General features: G+C 34.5%; 1 protein-coding gene across 1 annotated transcript in view; it reads left to right on the top strand.

The window, feature by feature from the left end:
• The window catches only part of LOC129276005 (solute carrier family 2, facilitated glucose transporter member 1-like), a 39,085-nt gene extending 15,238 nt beyond the window's left edge, over positions 1–23,847 (top strand). Inside the window, exons 4-12 of the mRNA XM_064109658.1 lie at positions 4,330–4,454; positions 4,856–4,996; positions 6,159–6,296; positions 7,199–7,386; positions 7,821–7,931; positions 11,610–11,787; positions 12,073–12,200; positions 14,484–14,663; positions 19,153–23,847. Coding sequence (XP_063965728.1) covers positions 4,330–4,454; positions 4,856–4,996; positions 6,159–6,296; positions 7,199–7,386; positions 7,821–7,931; positions 11,610–11,787; positions 12,073–12,200; positions 14,484–14,663; positions 19,153–19,179 — 1,216 coding nt within the window. The 3' untranslated portion in view covers positions 19,180–23,847. The remainder of the gene's footprint in view (positions 1–4,329; positions 4,455–4,855; positions 4,997–6,158; positions 6,297–7,198; positions 7,387–7,820; positions 7,932–11,609; positions 11,788–12,072; positions 12,201–14,483; positions 14,664–19,152) is intronic.
• The last annotated feature ends 276 nt before the right edge of the window (positions 23,848–24,123 follow it).

A 24,123-nucleotide genomic window follows, 5' to 3' on the forward strand; every position in this document is an offset into this window, starting at 1 on the left:
TCCATATGTTCAGGGAGGAATTAATCTTTGTTTCACCTGTCAATGAGGAGAAAATTAGAATATTTCATATTTCATATAATAAAATACAAAAGAAATAGTGAGTGGATGATGTCATCAGTCTCCTCATTTGCATACCGACCAAGATGTGCATGTGAAATAAGCAAAACTTTAAAATGTCATAACTTTGTTATTTTACATCCGATTTTGATGAAATTTTCAGTGTTATGCTTGTTGGATTTTTCTCTTTTTATTCAAATCAACTTTTTGATGGGGTGAACTTGTCCTTTAAACTGCATGTCTGACTTGTACATGCATTTAAAGTAGAAAGATTTTTAAATAGTTCATTTTAAGCCTTTGAACAATAAACATTAAGCATGAATGAATACACTTGTAATTATTTTCATTGAGCCCTTTGCCTGCTATATCTTTAGTGAGGTTCTATGGAAATTGTGTGTTATACAGACTGAAATCACATTATATTCGACGGGAATAATCAATGACAGCAAGCAATAGTCCTTACTGTGTTATAGGACACATAGGAATGTACATGTATTAACTGTTTTATAAAGACAGTTATCCAGACTCCCCTGAGAGATGATGAACTTGGCAAGACCAGACATCTAAACAAGTGACGGAAACTATATGAGGCCAATAATGTATTCAAAACAGGAGAGCTTTAAAGCCTACAATTCAATTGTTCTGTATGTTTTTTGTCCTTTACAAATGTTTACCTGCAAATGTTAATAAATGTAGGACTATGTTTAAATCATCATTTTGTAAAATGTATGCATCTTGTTATATATTGTATTTTTTGAATTTTTTATGAATTCATGCAGAAATGAAATAAACAAAATATGTTTGTAACTCCATAAAAGCAAAGCAAAAAAAAAAATCAAAATCTTTGCTTTCCCTGTTCTATCTATTTGATAGGATGCCAAGATCCTCAAGATCTTCAGGAATCAGGAAGCATGCAAATTTAATTCATTGAAATAATTGGCCTCTTTGATTCTACCTATAAAAGTATCTGTTTTGTTTTGGGCGTTTTATGCTTTTTATTTCCTATAAACACAATAGGAGATTTTAGTTTTGTAATGTAATCAATTGATGTATAATACCTGTAGTCAATTCTAACTAATTTGTTCAAAATTCATGATTCATTTCCCCATTTTAGGCAAAATTAGATGATGATATTGTAGCATGTTATTCAACCATTTTACTGTAGACAGATCTTTAAATGTGTCTGTGTAGGTCCAAACAATATTTTGAAAGTGAATTATAAAACATCAGTAAACCCCTATTAATGAGAGATACAGGTTGTGATCGCCTTTACAGTACACAATATGAAATGTTGCTTTTTATGGAGCACACAACATTAAAGGGGTTCTCCAGGCTGAAAATAATACGATTTGAACAGATTAAGAAAAATCAGACAAACAAGACACTGAAAATTTGATCAAATTGGACAAGGAACAACAAAGTTATATATGGCATTTATGTGCACTATTCGGGTGAAACAGTTCTAGACTTCATGAATATTCAATGAGCAAACTGATGATGCCATATCCCCTATAGTGTTTTTTTTGTATAATTCATTATGAAATTAGGTTTATTCAATTTTTTCCTTTAAGAACCAAAAATATTGGAATAGCACTAAAGTGTGCTAGATATTCTTTTGTGGCAACTTATTTTATTGTCAAAGGAGACTTATACTTATATTCACACATGTATGAAAAAATGAAACAAATATGATACCATGCAATAACCTAAGAAAAAGGAAAGTGGGGATGTGACATCATCAGTCCATGTAATTAATATTCATGATGACATCATTGACATTCATGTTCTGCTATCACAATATATTGCTAAACTTTAAAATTCAATAACTTGGCTATTTGCTATCAGATTTTGATGATTTTTTTTTCAGCATTTTGCTCTATGAATTACTCTATTTATTCAGATATAATATTTCAGAGCGGAGCATCCTTTCAGTAATATGATTGGCCTATTTGATTTCAGTGTGCTCTCAAAATTTGAACAATTTTGAAAGCTGAATGACATGCATGAATCGATAATCTCCCCCCAAAACATGAAAGGTGCCTGCAGTGAACCAAAAGAGCTACTCTATCATACATACAAATAAATCATCTGTTATTGTTAATACTTTTTATAACAAATCTATCAGAATATTCTCTCTTTCAATGATGGTCTACATGTCAGCATGGAATACTATCAGTATCTCCCTGATGTCAAGGTTCAAGAAAACAAATTCCAGTGACTGGTGTACATGTATGTCAGCTGGAATTTTTCCATGCATTGTTAAATGCAGTCGCATGTTTTAGACTGATAATTATGTGAAAAATGCATACATGTACATGTAGGCCTACATATATAAAGCTAAAAGTATATGGTGGCATGAAAAATAAATCTTTTATTACTCTTCTGCATATATTCTTTGTTTGTCATTTTCAAATATGTGCATAGATTTATTCTTTGTGAGTCGTTTTGAAAATGAAAATCATTTTGTAGCTGTAGCTATGATGGACTTGACCTTGTTGGGGGTCAGAAGTGAATGTTAGAGCTTGAGACTGTCTTTCATTTTTCTGAAAACACTCTGCATACATGTACTTCAAGTACAGTAGACCAATCCATCTTGAGTCAATGTTTTCCTTCCAAAACAAACTCAAAATAATCTTTGATGCCATTGTGAAAGATAAAAGCATACAAACAGAATATTTTGTTTAATTAATAATATTCTATCATAAAATGCAAACATACACTGTATACCACTCTAGATAAAGCAAATAGAAGCATAATGCACCAATTTTGATATATCAACATTAGATATTTGTTTAACCTAGGGTATGAGCTTTAGGACAATGGCAATGAGTTCTCATCTGTTGTACATTTTCTACAAAATGTCATTATAAAAAATGACTGTTCAGCATTCCTTTTAAAAATGGTGTTTCATTCCATTGTCAAATATCAAAGGTTAAATGCAAAATTCTCTCTTTGATATTTTCTTCTTTTGTTTTTATTGTATTTTTTTTCATGCCTAATTTTATATTTAGCCCCTGCCCCCGTCCCCCTTTATGCTGGTGATTGCTGATGCTTTGTGTATTTTTTATATTTTTTTATATTTTACCTTTAATACTGGGAGCTACATCTCACAAGTTTTTACAAACATAATAGTAGTTTCCGTTTTTAACTTCTATGTCATTTTCATTCTTGAACATATGGTTACTTGGTATAGTTGGGGAGAAAATAAATAAAATGAACTGAACTGAATGTTTTTGAGAATGAGATTGTAATTTGTATCCAAGTGATAATGTTTGTTTTAGTTTATTTTCAAAACATATTCCATTAAAAGTATTCAAAAAAGCTTTCAATTTAGTATTACATAGACATGTACATGTACATGTATGCTTAGTTACATAGATTTAATAGTAAACTGCCAAAGAAGATAGAAGAAAAATATCCATTCAAGAGTCAACAAATACAAACTTTTGGATGTTGACCTGTTGTGTCATTAAGCTGGAATCTAACATATATTATATGTTCATGTACTGAGAACTAGAAGAAAAACACACAATTTCTCAAAGCTTTATATTAGTTTTGTGTGCCATCTTTACCTTTTAGCTCTATGTACATATTTTTTGTCTGATAAATGATAGTTTTCACCCCATTATCAATGTTATTCAACTACAAAAATGCAGGCCTAGATTGTGCTTCTACATGGAATATAATCATGTATACCATCACATGATCCATGATGTAAAGAAAATTCTCACTGCTTATTTCCAGATTGCTTCCTGAATGACTTAATGCAACTGATTGAATTGGTGAACTGGAAACCAGGCCTTGATATCCTTTCAAAGCTCTCCTTATGTAACACAAAAATCAGATTACACAACTGAATATAAAAGCCCAAAATGTTTGGCAAATGCCCAGAAAGCGTTTGGCACTGTTCTCATAAAATACTTTATTATTTATATAGGCATACGGATACGCCCTAGCAGCTAGCTACATGTAGAACAGTTATTTTGTGATATGGAGGATATGAAATGAAAAGTATTTTTAATATACAGGATATTTTTTGCTGTTTCACATGAAAATTATTTTGATCAGGTGGTGAATAAAAAAAAATTAAACAAGAACATTGGACCAATATCAATTCAATGAATTCTCTGCATTTTTTAAAATGTCTATAAAGTTAACTTGATTTCTGCTCCAGATGGCTGAATAGAATCTTATTTTATAATTTCTGGATATTCATATTGACTATAAAAACCAAGCCTTTGTTAATTTTTGCATATTTCTTTTATTTTTTAGAAAGAAAAGCATGCTGGCAAACAACCTAATTGCTTTTGTGGGAGCAGCTCTCATGGGCTTTTCCCAGATGGCCGCCTCGTACGAGATGCTCATCATAGGAAGATTAATCATTGGTATCAATTGTGGTAAGAAAACATGTTTGATTGTTGAAGGGAAATTTAAACCCAGAAAAATTTATATTTGAATAAAAAGCGAAGATCAAACAATCAAAATGCTTAAACTTTCACCCATTAGTGCCTACATGTAGGTACACGTATTCCTCTCATCTTTGATTCATTTAATATTCATTCACTTGTGCAATGATTCTCGTATCTGGTTCAATAATATGAGTCTTTAACAGCTGATAAGAAGATAAATTGTCAACTGATCTGTTCTTCAACCACAATCTATTTGATCTGGTAATTACAGTTGCATGCAAATATTCTATATTTCCTTTAAACCTACTGCTTTATAAAGCAGAAAATATATTAATGTCTCCTAATGCATGTTTATACATGTAATGTTTCATTCTTGAATTTTTTGATAGGACTCAACACTGGCTTTGTCCCGTTGTATCTGTCTGAGATTGCTCCCTTCAATCTAAGAGGAGGAATAGGTGTTCTTAATCAAGTGGGCGTGGCTAGTGGTATCCTCATCTCACAAGTCTTTGGTCTTCCAGTGGTCCTAGGTGAGTCGAAGGATAATGATGATGATGATGAGAATGATAATCATTAGGAAAATTCTCATCTGAACTATGACACCCCAATTTCGACTTTCTAACAAGATCACAAACCCCTCCCCCATCAGCAATCCTGTGCAAGAATGGTAATCCTCAAACAAACACACACTGCCCAGATGTAATCCATCTTCCCCCAGGAGAAGTGACCATCATTGCCTGGCAGCACTGGCAGGGAGAGAGGAAGAGAGACATGCAATAGTCCTGAACTTCTTTTGTTTTACTTATTCTAATTTCTCCAATTGTGGATCATTCTGCATCGTTCAAACTTCGATTTTGATCTTCATCTAAATTTCGAATCGTTTTTGGATATGCCAATGTCCTAAAACAAATAGAATACAAATTAATTATTCCTAGATTTCTGTCAGCCAGGAAGGACCAGGAAGCTCTTAAAAGTTTGTTTATACTATCTTGTAAGATGAACAGCTGCAATCCAACTTCACCCCTGTGGTCATCATTGTCTGCTGTGTGTTATCAGCTGTCAGTCCACCCCTCCCTAGTGTAAATGAGAGAAATGTAACTTTCCAAAAAACTGAAAGTGGGATGTCAATTCCCCACTTTAGCTCCCATTGACATAACACGCAAGGCAATGGGGTTCCTGTGTTATAAGCTGGTGGGGTATTTTTTCAACAAAGGAAACAAGTCATGGACGATGATGACGACAGTTATGATATTGGTGATGACGATGGTGATGATGACGATGGTGATGATGATGATGATGATAATGACGGTAGGGGTGGTGGTGGTGATGATGATGGTGGTGACGACAATGATGAAGATGATGATGTTGATGTTGGTTTTCATGATGATGATGATGATTATTATACTTTTTGATAATGTTTTTTCAATGAATATAGGCTGATTATTATGACGACGATGATGATGATGGTGATGATGATCATGAAGAAAATGATGTTGATGATGATGATGGTGATGACGATTGTGGTGAGGATAATTCATTCCTGAATATTCTGTAGATCTCACAAAGCACTAATTTGAACAGTGGGAAGGTTTGCCTCCAACACTGCCTCCTTCACTTCTGAAGATTCTGTTGACAAATGAAAGATGGCCCAAAACCATTGTGTACAAATGTTTTCTCTTTGTGTTGATGCAGGTACTGATAAATGGTGGCCGTTGCTGCTGGGTCTTACTGCAGTCCCTGCCGTCTATCAGCTGATAGTTCTTCCATTCTGTCCAGAGAGCCCTCGTTATCTTCTCATCACCAAGAATGAAGAGGAAGAAAGTAGAAAGAGTAAGTTTTAGCTCCCGTGAAAAATCTGCCGATGATAAACTTAAAACCTATTAACCCCAAAGCTAGATTGCAGTTGGGCACCCGTATTCGATGATCCATATCATTTTCATTCAGTAAGTTAAAAATTCAGTAAGTTATGTTGTGGCCTTTTTAAAGTGGATAATCTACTTTGAATAGTTCTTTAATACGATTGGTGGGACTGTGTCTGGCGTGAACCCCAACTATTGTCATGAAGTTTATGATTGTACATACAGTATGTATTTCATTTGTATATTTTATACAAATGATTGTTTTTGTATGGAATGTTATACCAGGAAGCAAATTATGAAAGCGAGTAATTGTAATCTGCTCTATATCTTAATTTTTTATTCCGACTTTTCTTGTTCTAGTTTCATTTTCTCTATTTAAGGTCTTTTCCCCCTTCATATTGTATTTATTTATACATGTGTATGCAGTAAAGATATTATACTTGTGTTTTATACATTACAGATGCAAATTCACCAAGAAATTTACCCCCCCCCCCCCCCTTGAAAAAAATAATATATGTTTGTAGAGCTCAGTTTTCAAATTCATGTTTCTGAATTGTTATGATGAATGTAGGAATCTATTATCATAATCTTGAAGGGCTAGTCCACCCCAGCGAAAAGTTAATTTGAATAAAATGAGAAAATCAAGTGAGTATACCACTGAGTTGTGCAGATTAAACTGTTTTGGTTAAAAATAGGCAACATTATAAAATGTGGCAACTTTCTTCTTCTACATCCGATTTCAATAAAATTTAGCATTATGGCATATGCTTGTTTAATTTAATTTAATTTATTCAAACCATTTTTTTTTTGTGGTGGACTTGACCTATGAAGTATTTAGTAAATTAAAAAAGTGAAACCTCGTTTCTCTGAAAGGCCTGGAATGGTTGCGCCGGGATACAGACGTAGCGGCAGACATGGCTGAAATGAGACGAGAGTATGAGGAGGAGACTAGGGAAAGAAGAATAACAATTCTCGAACTTTTAAAGAAAGGATCACTCCGAAGGCCCCTTGTCATCAGTATTGTCATGCAGCTTTCTCAGCAATTGTCAGGAATCAATGCTGTAAGTTATTTACTAAGCCATTATTAAATCAATATGCCATCAGTCCTTAATTTACAGTCTTTATATTTTTAGGGGAAAACGAAATAAATTTAAACCCTGCTTCACTGTCCCCCCACCTAAAAAAACCCCTCTTCTACAGCACATCACCTTGTATTTCAATTTTACTTTAAAATACTGTAGTGTATACTGGGTATATTAGTTCCATGGTTGTAGCTGAGCCACTGTATTGGCTAATGGTATTCAGGGATTAATCCCCACACATTCACTTCAACTGGGTTGAGTGCAGCCAATATGGATAAATTTGTTGCTGAAGGAAAATAACAGGATTCAAATCCATGAATCTCTGATTAAAAAGCTAGAGTCAGAACCACTACATTATCCTGCCGCTTCTCATTTCTTTGATAACTAAACAATTTTCTTTTTTTTTCTTCTAGGTTTTGTACTACTCCACGTCTATTTTCATCTCAGCAGGAGTAGCGGAAGACACCGCTCCCTATGTTACCCTCAGCACAGGAGGAACCATTGCATTGATGGCCTTAGTCACAGTAAGTAGACAGTTGAGCTTGACACGTAAGAGACTGAGCCTGCATATGTGCAAGCTGGTGTCTATGGAACACATGTGTTATAGCAAAAACTATTTCGATTATGATGAGAGTATTAACACCATGCAAAACATTCAATTGATATTTCTTCAGTCCAAGTCGGTTAGGGGTGTCTCTTTTTTTCTCAAATCTAAAAAAAAAGTACCCCTTAATGGGGTGTATCTGGATCCCATTACAAACAGAGAATGGGTCATTTCAGCTTTGTATTACAGCCCGCAAGGTCGGACTTTGATACCATCACCGTAGCAACACAATACCTATCTTGGGATTGTAGTTTGATCTTTTAGATAAATGTATTGTTAGCCAAAGACCAAATAATCATGTTTGACTTTGATTGATAATAAGTGGCTTGGAGTCTGAGATGGCTTTGTTGCCAAACACTATTATGTAAACAACGTGAATTCTTGTGAGAGGGACTCGGATCCAACCCTGAAGAAATATTTAGTGTCCTATGATGGCACTAGGGATTCAAGTTAGATTTATCAACCAAAATTGTATCATTGCTTTATAGAGGGATAGATCAATAGGTGGATAGATAGATGGATGAATAGATAGATAGAAAGTTGAATAGATGAATTACTCCTAATACAATTTCTTGTGAAAAAAAATGTTTTGCAAGTCATACAGTAATATTCGAAATGAAGGGACACTAGTTCAAGTTCATTTCAATATGAATATTAAGATACAATTGCTTAAATGCATGTGTTGTAGATCTGCAATATTCTGTGTGTACATGTTGTGTGCAGCGTGAATATAAAAAAGACAAATGTATTAATACCAAGTTAAAGATGAAGACAAAGAAAAGAAAGTGAGAGGGGTGTGGAAGGGAAGGGGAAAGGGATGGGGAAGGGAATGGAGAGGGGTGGGGAAAGGAAGGGAAGGGGAGAGGGGTGGGATGGGGAAGAGGGGTGGGGCGGGCAAGAGGAGAGGGGTGGGGTAGGGAAGAGGAGAGGGGTGGGGTAGGGAAGAGGAGAGGGGTGGGGAAGAAAAGGGAGAGGGGTGGGGAAAGGAAGGGAAGGGGAGAGGGGTGGGATGGGGTAGGGTAGGGAATGGGAGAGGGGTGGGGCAGGGAAGAGGGGTGGGGCAGGGAAGAGGAGAGGGGTGGGGAAGGGAAGGGGTGGGGAAGGGGAGAGGGGTGGGGAAGGGGTGGGATAGGGTAGGGTAGGGAATGGGAGGGGGGTGGGGCAGGGGGAGAAGTTGGTAAAGGAGGCATATATATATATATAAAATTATGAAAAGGATCCCCCTTGCTCCTGTGGGCCAAATTCTGTGAATACTCACATGATATGTTAAGAAATGCATTAGGGAAGACATGATGGCAAGATGAGCATGACAAAAATTTGTTTTAAAGCACCTGTTTTTTTTTTTTTTTTTGGGGGGGGGGGGTTAACAATAATAATGTTGTAATATACCCCATACACGTAGACTGATGTACTGAATCTTTATGTGTATGTTAATTTTCTCTTTCATGCTTTGTGTATTCACTGAGTTGATTTTCTTTCCTCTGTTCTGCATGAACTCACAGTAAGTACTTGGAACATCTTTATCCTGACCCGACATGTTATAATGCACTTTTTTGAATTATTAATCCTTCAATGGTATTTACATGTATAACAATGGGTGACTTTTGCTATTACATGTACAAAGATATGTTATGTCAAACTCAAAGATCTGTTATTTTAAAGGTTCAAATACCCCAAGGTTCATTTATTTCGAAACATGCAAATTATACCAAGATATTTTCCCCGAAAATGAAAAAGGATTTGCGAAGTTCCGAACAGTGTGGAATTTATCTGAAAGTTTTTAATCTGAAAAGTAAGTATGGTTTATTAGTCCAAAGAATGAAGAATAAGGTCCATTGTTCCACACGTTTGTTAATTTGAAAATGAAAAAGTTGTGCTATTCTGAGGTTTGATAGTCTAACAAATAGCAAATGAAAATGAACCTTACAACTATATATCATGCCTTTGGAGTAACAAACAGTATTTTGTTGTTAGAACAAGTTTTGGAATATTGAACCTTATTTTGGAATTAAAACCTCTTGAATATTAGAACCTTCAGAATAACAGATGTAACCAATGGAATGTGTAATAGTTGAAAGACATTTGAAGCCATGTAGGCCTTTTATTGTTTAATGATTATGTGGTACCTATAACTACAGTGTATATCTATGTATGAAATAACATGCACCTCATTTGTGTGAAAGAAATGCACAGCAAAATAACGAACATAGAGGAACATTTATTCTGCCAGTTATTTCCATTTGTTATTGCCCAGTTACATCGTTCTACGCAAGCCTTGCAGGTGAGTTTCGGTTGATTGCCCGCAACTCCCCCACAACAAAATTTTGAGCCTGTTCAAAACTTTTCTGCATGCAAATCATACTTAGGTGCGCTTCTGCTAGTAACTGCGTGTGCGATGTGAACAAGATACTGTCAATGTGGGCGACCTGTGGGTAGCAAAAAAAGTTACCCGCAAGTTACACGCAAGGCTTGCACGGAACGATGTGACAGGGCCTTTATGTATGTGATTATTTAACATTAGATATTGGTTGTATAACCATTCGTGGACCTATTAGAGATGACAGTCAACACGATCCTTTCGTTGATAAAACTAGATCCGCCACCTAGGGATAATGTGCATCTAAATGAGAACATACAAGTGTTTTGACAATAGCGACTACCAAGGCGTATCTGATTGTTTACAAAGGGATAGCTTTTTTTGTTGGCTGATGCCTTGTGTCAGAAAATGCTTTTCAATCAACATGCTTTGGATTGGAGCAGCAAAATTTAGAAGCAGACGATTTTGTGACATAAAATGTGTCATTTGATCCGCACGCACATAATGACCTCAACGTTAGAGATAATGATCTCTACACGAAATGAGCCATGTATCTTTTGAATATTATGAGGAAACTTAGAACATGGGATTGTAAATAATAAACATTCAGTCAAATTATGCCTCTATCTTGAACATTTTCCCAAATAAAACACATGCAACTAAGATTACCAAAGGTACTGTAAACCAGAACTGCACATTGATTTTCCATGATTTATCGTATTCTGGGCAAACAGTTTGTGCAATATCAATGTTTAAACACAAACATCTTCTTTAATTCTTGGCCGTTTGGACGGCGAACCAGAGTCAAAATAGCTGAATATGTAGAGAATGTTGTTCAGAGGCCAATGACAGTCGCATGTCAGTGAATTCATTAACTAACCGTCGTCGAATGTCCATCTCTCATAGGTTCATGAATCAACACCTGTCAGTTGTAACTTTGTCAGTATGGTCTAGGGCAAGGCCTAAATATTATCTGGGATGCTAGGTTCCTTTGATGGACCATGCCGTTTGGAAGTCCCTTCTCACGATTGGTCTAGGTCTTATATTCATCTGGGCTGTTATATCACTGGTTCAGTTTGAATGTTCATCTGGGATATTGTAACTATCTACCTAACATATCTTATTTCCTAGGCACTTTTGATGGACCACATCAAATGGAAGGCTCTTTACAAAGTTGGATCAGGTCTAATGTTCATCTGGGCTATTATATGGTTCATCTAGATCTAATGTTCATCTAGGCTAGTATTTTAACTGTCTTCCTTACATTACCTCATTCATTAGGTACCTTTGATGGACCATGCCGGTAGGAAGACCCTTCACATGGTTGGTCTAGCTCTTATGTTCATCTGGGCTATAGTCCTAACTATCTTCCTCAACCTTCAGTCTGTGTGGGACGGTTCTTCCTATATCAGTATCATCTCTGTCATGTTATTCGTTGTTGGCTTTGGCCTTGGTCCTGGTAAGTAATTAACATGGAACAGTTCCTTTGAACAATATTCTTACTTTTTTTGTATGGAATAGATTGATTTAATATGTAGGCCCTAGTGACATGGAGTTCGAAAAATATATTGTCGATTGTCGTTGAAACGTAACTCAAATGTTTTTATTTGAGAGCAGCTTAGAAAAAGCTGTAGTTTAGGATTGTGCTCGCTCCATTTCTTCTGGTTGCCTACTGATTTATTATTGCGATGACTTGTCATTCATTCAATCCCCAATCTTCATTGTTTTTATTTTACTGTAACAGCATCGATTCCTTGGCTATTAGTGGCTGAGCTCTTCTCTCAAGGACCACGTCCAGCAGCGGTCAGTTTGGCCTTCATGACCAACTGGATGGCTAATTTTATTGTTGGACTCCTTTTCCCTCTTATGCAGGTAATGAAACTATTTAATCTCTGCTTGTTATTATTATGAAAGTAAACAATAACCATTCCTCAAAACTATTCCTAATTCGCACGTCGTGGTCTAGTGGTTCTGACTCTTGCCTTTCAAACAGAGGTTCGAATCCTAACCATGGCGTGTTTTCCTTCAGCAAGAAATTTATCCGCACTGTGCTGCACTCGACCCAGGTGAGGTGAATGGGTACCCGGCAGGATTAATTCCTTGCATGCACTGAGTGCCGGTGATGGTAGCTCAAGCTACAGCCGGGGTAATAATAGCAGCGCTTTGTATCCTCGGGCAAAAGGCGCTTTATAAATACAGCTATTATTATTATTATTCAGGAAGGAATCTGAATATTGACTATCCTGAGCACTTGAACTGTTATGAGTTTCCCCTTTTCTTTTCTCTTGATAATTTTACATACAGTACTCTTATTGAAAATGGTCCAGGGCCATGTCTTACAAAGAGTTACGATTGATCTGATCAATCGTAACTATGGACGGCCAGCAATGTCAGCATGTATTATTCATGTTTGTTCAGACTATTTTCTAACTATGATGTATAATGCGTTCATTGTTTTCTTGAAAATTCACTGTGCTTCTCTTTGTTTACAAAGGATATTGTGCAAATTTCCTATAAATAAATTATGGCAATGATGGATTTCCATAGAGTTACGATTGATTGGATCAATCGTAACTCTTTGTAAGACGAGGCCCTGGTTTATATGACTGCTGAGTCTTTTATGATCATCAGGGAGACTCCCTTATAAGTGACTGACTTTTTGAGTGAAAAACTGCAGATTTTCACATTTTCCTGAATTATACATTGATTTCTTTCATTGTATTGTGTGTAATCAAGAAAATTATTGCTCTCTGAGTTAATTATCCCTGAAAGGTGAATATTAAAGTTAGCAGCTTTCAGTTGTTACTGTATTTTTAGAGCAACATTGTGCAAATTTATGTTTGTCAAATATATGAACCATGGATTAGTATGTATCCACCAAGGAGACCTAGTATTCATTTACTGCCATTCATGCTCTTTGACAATGTATAGGCCCGGTAAGATTTCATTCTATTATCATCTGTGAATATGATAAGATGGAAGTTTTGGAAAAGGCAGAAATAATGATTGTGAGCTCTCAAATCTTTTTCATGATGATGAAGAAATGGTCCACTACCAATGTTTTATCTTTCTAATAGTGCATGCACATTCAAAATATAACAAATAACAGCTGAAATTGTTGGGCCTATAATTTGGGTGAAGTCCCATACATGCTGATAGGCATGGAGTGCATGCGTGCGCCCTTCAGAAGTATTTAATTCGATTTTTGTTGTAATCATTTTTTTTCATTGCTTTACAGCAAACACCAGTTCATAGGTTTGTTACAAACAGCATTTCACCATAACTTTGAGATATTTTATTCAAATTTACAACCAAGAGACCATTTCATAATGCTGTTTGTAAATTAAGAGTGACTTTAAAAATGACTAGTGATCCTTATGGTAAATGGTATACACCAAAATGTTAATTGGCGATGGTTTAGCACTTAAAGGTCAAGTCCTCCCCAGTAAAATGTTGATTTGAATAAATAGAGAAAAATCAAACTAGCATAACACTGAAAATTTCATCAAAATTGGATGTAAAATAAGAAAGTTATGACATTTTAAAGTTTCGCTTATTTTCACAAAACAGTGATATGCACAACTTAGTGACATGCAAATGAGACGGTCGATGATGTCCTTCACTCACTATTTCTTTTGTTTTCTATCGTTTGAATTATACAATATTTCATTTTTTTACAGATTTGACAATAAGGACCAACTTGACTGAACCATATAGTATTTAACAATGCTAATTCCACATGTTCATGGAGGAAATATCCGTTGTTTCACTTGACAATGAGGAGAAAATCAGAATATTTCATATTTCATATACTAAAATACAAAAGAAATAGTGAGTGTATGACGTCATGAGTTTCCTCATTTTCATACCGAACAAGATGTGAATATAACTGTTTTGTGAAATTAAGCGAAACTTAAAAATGCCATAACTTTCTTATTTCAAATCCGATTTTGATGAAATTTTCAGTGTTATGCTTGTTGGATTTTTCTCTTTTTATTCAAATCAAATTTTTGTTGGGGTGGACTTGTCCTTTAAGGAAGGTTCAAAAGTTGCTTGTAAAGTCGCTTTTAACTTAGGAACAGCTTTATGAAACACCCCCAGGACTTGTCTTTAATCTGTAATCTTAAACAATTTCTTACTCTGTTTTTCCCTCAGGATGGCCTTGGATATTACGTCTTTCTAATCTTTGCTGGCTTTCTGGCAGTCTTCTTCTTCTTCACCTGGAAGTTTGTCCCCGAGACCAAAAATAAGAGTTTTGAGGAAATCAGCGCGCTCTTCAAGTCAAGCAAGCAAGACTATGAGTCGAACGGCACAAAGAATGTTTATGAGCAGGGCGTAAGTGATCAGATCTAGCATTGCATGGCATGTACATGTACAGTTTTGCATGGACTAATATGTTTGATTTGAATAAGCTCTGTTTGACTTGTTTATTTTTGTATGGACTAACTGGTTTGAACTAGCACTGCATGGCTTTTGGGGGTATTGCATGAACTAATTAATTTGGTTTGGTGTGGATTGCACTTGCATGAATTAAATGAAGCTTGATTTAACCTGCACTGTGAATACAAAGTGGACATTATACTTATACATGGGCCCTAAAGAATTAATTATCCCTTGTTCTTGAAATCCCCTAAACGCGTATATTGTCATGTTTCCCCACCATGAAAAATGACTCGGGCACTTCATTTCACGACAGTGAATATACATGTACATTCTGTATGTGTCAAGACACTTGGAATATCTCCCCTTTTTCCTGGATTTTGCCATTTTGATACACTTTGTATTGTTCCTGCCTACATCACCTGTCTTTGGAAAACAACACTCTTTAATATGTTGTGGATAAGCATCGTGTCCATCTTGATCCACCTTATGATGGCTGACGGCAGTGTCTACCCCACCCTCTGCCTTCTGGAACACTGCCAACATTAAGTGTATATTACACTTAAATATAACATCAATCTTATTTTTTTTTAATATGACAAACCCCCCCCCCCCCTCAAAAATAAAACCCAAACCTTTGTGATAAAAATTTGGCATATACGACTGATTGTTAATACTATATCTATATCAATTCAGTTGTGACCTACAAGATCTCATAAATCTTTCGTGTCTGTAATATGTTGTGAAAATGAAGCCCTGGAAATTTTGCTCCCGGAAAGCATTAATTAGCGTGAAAGTGAAAAATAAAGTGACCAGAACGCTATTCATTTAATTCCATACACTGACACGTGCTACATTAATCCTAGGAGATTATTCATATCAACGATTCTTGATAGAATTAGACAAGTTATGACTAAAAATTCTTGTTAAACTAACGATGGACTCGAGTAAACTAAAAATAAAATAAGAAGTCAAGTAAACTTCATGAGAATACTACACTATGTCTTTCCAGAAATTCCAATTGTCGCTGGTGTAATATTTCACTTTTTGATACAATGTTATGTGAAATTCCACTCTATAAATTGATTAGTTAAGGAGTAGAAAATTTTGTAGTATAAGACAATATCTTTTTATTATACTTATTAATCCCGTAGGAGACCCAGCTCGCATACCGGTAGTATGCTGGCTGGAATCAATGGAAAACATGTGTTATAGCAAAATCATTCAGACTCCAACGTCTTCAACAAAAAACAATCATAGTGGAGATTATTGCATTGATTTAGGAGCAGTGCATATATTATTAAATATAATCCTTTTATTCAAAATTAAATGGGGAGTAGATAATAGTACATTATTTGATGAAAAGTATTATTTTGTGTATAGCTCTTTATTCTCATGTACATGTGTCCTTCAAGAAATATGCATCTAATTTTCCAGTACTTACTAATTTCATTTTATATTGAGTGGCATTTTATATTTTTATACTATTTCTGTATAAAGATTACTAATAATTTTTTAAAACATTAATCGATACTAATCATACCTGACTTAATATACATGATATATATATATATATATATCATAAGAAGATAACTTTATACTTTTAGGTAGTTACAACGTAATGTACATAATATACAACAGATTCTGAGCTCTATTAACTTGAAGGTTAAGAACTTGATTATATAATCTTTTATTTTAGGAGTTCTAAGCAAGTGTAGGGCTTATAAATATATGTACAGATAGTCTTTTATTTTAGGTAAATCTTTTATTAGAAGGGGCTATAAATACATGCAAAAAGGCTTACTTTATTGGTAAGGATACACCCTAAATAAAGGAGCAAATATACAGCTGGATTAGAACAAGTGAATGGAGTTTCATTCATGTTTGATTGGTCATGATGATATTCCTCCATTGAATTAATTCGAACAAATGGAAGATCACTCATTTCCTCCGTAAAATCTCTTATTTTCAACTCTTGTTTTCATTCTCCATTTATACAGAACGACAGGAAGGGTTTAGATAATATTTTGTTAAAGTATGCATTGAGCCCTATTTTGATTGGTAGCCTATTTTATTTTCAAATTTAGAATTCTCTTAAAGTCAGTATTATACTTTTATCTGCATCTTATTTACTGTATAGCATGAAAAGTACAAGATTTTCACTATATGAAGAATTTTATGTATGACAAAATTATGTGCAATTATCAAAGATGATAATATCTTCCGTATTATGCAATTTTTACCGACAAACATAAGTAGTTCTTAGATTTTCTCCATAATTCTTTATCTTGAAGTATTGTATATCTCAATAGAATTGGTGTCAGTCTTCCCCCTCTCGAATCTTAATTTCTGTTTAATTGATATTTATGTAATTTGTGCAATAATTTGTTAACCATTTTCATCATTAGAAAACACTATTATGATTAAAAACCTGTTCTTTCACAAAATGAATTGTGTTTATATAATGCTAATTGTCTATTCATTGGGTGGTATTCAATATGTAATCTGATGCCATTGTGAATGCAGATTTTATCCATTAATTATGATTATGATATATAATAAGAATATGTCCAATAATGAATGCATGCTGTTGTCGCAAGGTGCAACATTAATGAGCTGCTTGTTTATTATTAATCTATATTTTAAAAAAATGGGGACATTAATTAAAAAAGTGAAGTTGTAGAAACCTCAGTTACCTTTATTTTATAATCTTTTGACATTTATTTTATAATCTTTTGACAAATGTGTGTCGTCATTGCTGGATTCTATTTCTGTGCTGAATTTAGCATGGATTTAGATTTGGATGATATCTGAATAAACTTTGGTTGAGACTTTTAGTCCATGGATTCAAAACTTTTTTAAACAATTTTGGTCACGGTTTTCCATCTGGCCTTGGAATTAAAACCATTTAAAATACTAGGGCGTATCAACACTTTAGAATAAACATTTTTACTCTGATTCATATCATATTTGTCTGATCTAGGTAAAATATCTAAGAATGATAAATGGTGAGATATTCATGCAAAAAAGTGACTTTTAATCAAAGACTTATATATACCAATATAACTGATCATCATATTTCCTTTATGTCCTCATAGATTGAAATAAACCTACATCATCATATAAAATTGTCCCTCTCCATTCATTTTGGCAATTATTGATTCATAGTAAAATGCCCAATGCAATTGATGTGCGATTTTACGATGGAATAAAATATTTGCTGTTTAAGGAGCCCTTGCTTTTGTTGAAAATGTAGATTGTTGAATGAAGCAAATTTTCATTAAAAATGGAAAATGACCAACACCAAAATGTAGAAATTTCCCTCTCCCTATGAACATTTATGCTTGATAGATATATTCTAGTGCAATTCATTAGCAGCTTTGTCATGGAACGTTTAGAATCCATTGCTTTTATTGCAACTATAGATAAATTTAGATGAAGCATGTGTTAATGTGACTTTTCTTAATATAAGCATGAGTAAATTAAATTGCTTTTTGTTTAATCAATCAAAATATTTTTTCTTGTTAACACCTGCTTTTATGTTTAGCATTGCTTGTTGATGTGAACCATAATCATTTCATATGATTTAATTTTTCCTAACGAGTACACTTTCTTTCTTTCATTGTTTTGTTTTCTTTATCCAATCTTGTGCTGTTGCTTTTTATTTGTTAAACTTGTTTCGTTAGCACGTTTGTCTGTGTTTAGCATTTGTTTGTGGCTGTAAACCATGATTATTTAATATTTAGTTTCTAACTGCTTGACACCTATCATTTATCTGTGCCCTAACTCAACCAGTTTGTAATCATGAATGTCATTGTTGCCAGGGGCGAATCCAGGATTTATCAAAGAGGGGAGGGGGCACTTTTTAAAAAAGACGTTGACAGTGAAAAAAGAAAAAAAAATCACCACCCAATGATATTTACTTGACAAGTAAAAAAAAGAAGCACTGTCCTCCCCCCTCCCCTCCGGACATAACATAAACTATTCTTTCTTCTGTCCTTAACTTTTGGTGTTAAGGCCTTGGTTATAAGGCCTGTCAAAGAATAGACAATCTAAGGCCTGTCAAAGATAGACAATTATTTGATTCGTGTTTATAAAATATTTGTTCCCATTTTCATAGACCAGTCTGATTGCCAATTTGCCCTTCATTGGTGATGCTATGTCCACTGTATCCTTTTATGCCTGTGGCCTTATGGCATGTGTAAAAGAAAAAACTTTTGGTGGTGTATTTTTCACATGGGCTAAGGTCATGCAGGGACATTGAAGTCATGGCGTCAGTATTGGAGGATCAACGGCTAGTGGACTAGTCTTCTTTGTCACTTTGATGTTTATAAATATTACTGCCTTGCAAAGCTATCTTCAAATCTTATATCTGTGTTTGTTGATGCCTTTCATTGTATTTATCATGTTCCATTTCTTTCTCTGTTTGCCATCTTTTTTTCAGGACCTCCTCGCACAGAACAAACTCTGACTTCTGCCAACTTTTCATCTACAGTATATACCCGCATATTTGCTCATCATGGTGTGATGTATATCTTTGACCATAATCAATCCATCCAGCCACAGATATACCTCTTTTCCTTGTCATTTTTATGTGACCATCTCTGTGGATGGTCAAACAAATTTTGTCCCCTTTGACGCTGGTTTGTCGCGTGTATACATACATTCATCTTTTATTCCCGTACATTCAGAGGAACAGAATCTACATACACACACACATACACGTTCATGATGAAAATTGAGGACATAGTTTTCTGAAAAATATTTTCCAACATAACCATAGACTTTTGTGGCATGAGGAATCTTGTCTGTGGATGGATCATTATTATTTTTTAAACACAACTGTGGACATACATGTATATATATCTTTAAGAATCAAGGATTTTATAACTGAAAATGAAAAATCCATGAAAAAGATGAAACTGTACCTCTATATGCAAGAGAATCTAATTTGGGACCATTTGCAATGGGTCGGCGTGCCAGGGACATCCTTAGTTTACTGTACTTGTATGTCCTCGGTCCAAATGTGACAGTTTGGATGTGTGTCCTCATTTGCCAGAATGGGTAAGTGTACACATATAAAGATGAGTCTTGCAATAAGTAAAATGGAAAACCCTGCTTCATAATATACTGAAACTTAAGTGATGCAGACAGTAAGTTTTAGAATTTACTTTGACCATGCAAGTGTTGCACTAGATCTTATGGATTGACGTCATCGCTCCGCCATCTTAAAGGCAAAAGCCATTGCCTTGCGTACATTGGTGATCTACAGCCGGTGCATCTCTGACAACTTGGTTTACGTGTATTCCTTAATCCTTTCTATGAGAATGTTACGTCATTTGCATAAGGTCTATGAAGAGGTGAAATAATACACCATTTTCATGAAAGTAGAGATTTGTTTGATGTAGATTGGTAATTTTGAGAATTTTTTTTGAAGTGTTTCACCAGAAATGAAAGGCTGGAATGTTCTCAGATGTAAGATAATCAATTTTAATACTAGGCCTGTGTCTAACTCATCTTTTTGTCATGTACTGAGTACACTGCCATTATGTCAATATTTGTATCCACTCACAGTTCATTTGATTATATTTTTATATCTAAAAATGATCATTAGTGCACTGGAATAGTTCATAATTTTGCTAATGAATGATGATATTATTCACTCTATTTTTACAATTAATCATTGATATATTACAGTATCCACATTTCATAAGAAGAACAATACAAAAAGTGCATAGATGGTCATATTATCATCTATATAGATCGTTTTAGCCATACATTAAAAATGCGTATTTTGGTCTGCATCAATTGGTTGTGCAGTATCAGAGCGTATACCTAGAATGACCGAAATTCCCAAGAGTATCTCATAGGCTTCTGTACAAAATTTGCTATTAGTGCGCATGCGCGAATGTGTGAAATATACAATGCGTACAACAATGAAAGCAATGCGGTGGGCAGCATAAGAGTACAACGACACTCGACGTCATAATGAATTACATGCAAGTCGCATGTCAACGACCAATTTTTGTCTCACCTGCATAGCAGAGTGAGACTATAGGCGCCGCTTTTCCGACGGCGACGGCGACGGCGGCGTCAACACCAAATCTTAACCTGAGGTTAAGTTTTTGAAATGACAGCATAACTTAGAAAGTATATGGACCTAGTTCATGAAACTTGGCCATAAGGTTAATCAAGTATTACTGAACATCCTGCCTGAGTTTCATGTCACATGACTAAGGTCAAAGGTCATTTAGGGTCAATGAACTTAGACCATGTTGGGGGAATCAACATCAAAATCTTAACCTAAGGTTAAGTTTTTGAAATGTCATCATTACTTAGAAAATATATGGACCTAGTTCATGAAACTTATACATAAGGTTAATCAAGTATCACTGAACATCCTGCATGAGTTTCATGTCACATGACCAAGGTCAAAGGTCATTTAGGGTCAATGAACTTTGGCCGAATTGGGGGTATCTGTTGAATTACCATCATAACTTTGAAAGTTTATGGATCTGATTCATGAAACTTGGACATAATAGTAATCAAGTATTACTGAACATCCTGTGCAAGTTTCAGGTCACATGATCAAGGTCAAAGGTCATTTAGGGTCAATGAACTTTGGCCAAATTGGGGTATTTGTTGAATTACAGCCATAAATTTGAAAGTGTGTTGGTCTAGTTCATAAAACTTGGACATAATAGTAATCAAGTATCACTGAACATCCTGTGCGAGTTTCAGGTCACATGATCAAGGTCAAAGGTCATGTAAGGTCAAAGAACTTTGGCCACGTTGGGGGTATTTTTTGAATTGCCATCATATCTCTATAAGTGTATTGGTCTAGTTCATAAAACGTGGAAATAAGAGTAACCAAGTATCACTGAACATCTTGTGCGAGTTATAGTAGTTTTCAAAATCAGCACTGCTGCTATATTGAATCGCGTAATGCAGGTGAGACGGCCAGAGGCATTCCACTTGTTATCTTAAGAAGTGATGATGCCATTTATGTGATAAGTGATATGACTTGTTTAATCAAATTTCTCCCTCTTTTTTATTGCTAGGGGTGGGATAGATGATGATAATTATATTGGATGGCTTTCTTTCATGGAATACCAGAAATATTCCACTCGTTAGGGCCAATATTCCACTCATCTGCGATTCGTGGAATATTTGCCCAAACTCTTGGAATATTTCTGGTATTCCATTTTGAGCCATCCAATATAATAGAACTATTGTACAATACATACATATATGATATTGCAATGGAAAAAAAAATACATTACATGAAACAATAAACCAAAATCTAAACAATACTTATTTACAAACAGACAAGAGAAACAGTATAATATAAATGTGGGGGATCATTTAAAAAATTAAAAACTTATAACATAAATCATATTAAACAATACACAAACTGCTGATGAAGAATATCCATTTGATTATGGATGGAGTGTACAAGCCAGTTTGATTTTGGCTTTATACACCGATCATGTGAATTGAGGTTCTTTACTTCAGAAATATGTTGAAAAAGGAATGTAATTGATTATTGCATGCAATGTTTGCACGTTTTTTTTAATGCAAATATGGATATTTTCATAATTAAAAATGTTCAGGTTGTTGCTTTTCACGCTTAGAGCATGGGAATGGGACCTGTTGCACAAAAGCTACTATTGATAGAACATTTCACATCGATAATAAGGTAATGCATTACAATCAATCACAATAAACGTTTCCGTCGAAGTTGCCATACATGGCAAAGTAACCATAACTTATAAAAGTTTCATGTAATTAAGTTTGGGTGACAATTATTGCTAATGCACTGTGCATGTGGCCGTGTGTATATGTATATACATTTATGTCTGTATTTTTTTTTCTTGTGTACTTGTTCTGTATACTTTTGTATAGTATTACACTTTGGCGTTTTTTCATATAATTGTTTTTAGAGTGACATTTTTCTTTTTAAATATCACAGGAATAAGGCCAATGAATTAGATTTTGAAATTGATTTTAACAGCATTTTTAGAGATGAAATTCGCTGTAATTGGTGAATATTCTTACTGTAGAATTGATATGACTTTGTTTTACTTTTTGCAAAATTGATTACATTCCCTAAAAGAAATAGTGCAAAGTAAAGACAAGCCGGTGCGAAATAATCCAGAGTTGTTTTGAAATTTTTTGATATCATTAAATATGAAAAATGAAGTCACATGACATGAGTCATGACATCATAATAGAATGGTTATTATGTCACAAGTTTGTTCACCAAATTTTTTACCCTCTTTTTAAACTTGAAGCCTGTAATGAGTGTTTTTTTTAGCAGATGAAGTGCAGCGGCTACATATGCTACTCCATCAAATCTGAATAATGCTGAGCTTTGTTGCATTATATCAGAAAAAAATCTTTGTGAAACACCCCTGGTATATGGACAATCTGAAAGAATATTTGTTAAACACCCCAACCCCCCTTGCTGGACAACCTGAACAAATTTGTGAAACGCCCCTCCCCCAATATATCGAGCTGTGGTTCACCCAAAATTACATATTAAAAATGTTATTTTTATTATTAATAATGTAATCCTTCCTTTCCCCTGTGATTTCTCATTTGCTGGATGTATTAAAATTGATTTAACTCTGTTTTTAACCTGTTTGAAGCGTATTCTTTGTATATATTCCACAGGCATCTACATCTATGAATTTCATGGAGGATACGCCCATGTTGCGTTGATAATAAATGCAACACACATACAACACTACATTTATTCTACAACTCTTGTACTGGTTATTTATAAGAAATTCTCCTATGATTTATAGTTATCCTAAAATTGATTTGAAGATAGTTTGTATTGTTTAATCAAACCCTGTTTATTATTATTTATCATTTCAAATGATTAAAACCTGAATTTGTGCTATTATTCCTCTGCGTAATTAGTAAAAGTTGATACCGGTTTCTAGATGAAAGTCCATAATTACAAATTGTGGGTATCACATGTGGTTGAACTCATTTTTGTATACAAGACGGTAAAGGTATACCTATTAACTTGTGTTTTTATGTTTTTAATCGTGAGGTGGGATTCAGCAACCCTTTCAGCTACTAGTATTCTATTTTATTAAATTGATCATGTACATGTAGTTTGCATGTTAAGTACTGAGCATTGGAGTGTGCGCCTGTAATTCAAGCTACTTGGGAAAGTTATGAACTGATGGAGAGGTTTGAGGTTCGAGCCCTGCCCACGTCTGTTGGATGGTACTATAAAGGTGGGTCCCAGACATAAATGATCATATTTGATTGGTACGTCTTTAATAAATCAATCACACAACCACACACACATTGTGAGTGTTAATTGCAAGTTAGTTTTGGTTACAAATGATTTGTATTTGTGTGTATATTACAGAATCTAGATACCAAAAATTGAACA

This window comes from Lytechinus pictus, chromosome 14, assembly GCF_037042905.1.
Source record: "Lytechinus pictus isolate F3 Inbred chromosome 14, Lp3.0, whole genome shotgun sequence".
In the NCBI taxonomy this organism is placed as follows: Eukaryota; Metazoa; Echinodermata; class Echinoidea; order Temnopleuroida; family Toxopneustidae; genus Lytechinus; species Lytechinus pictus.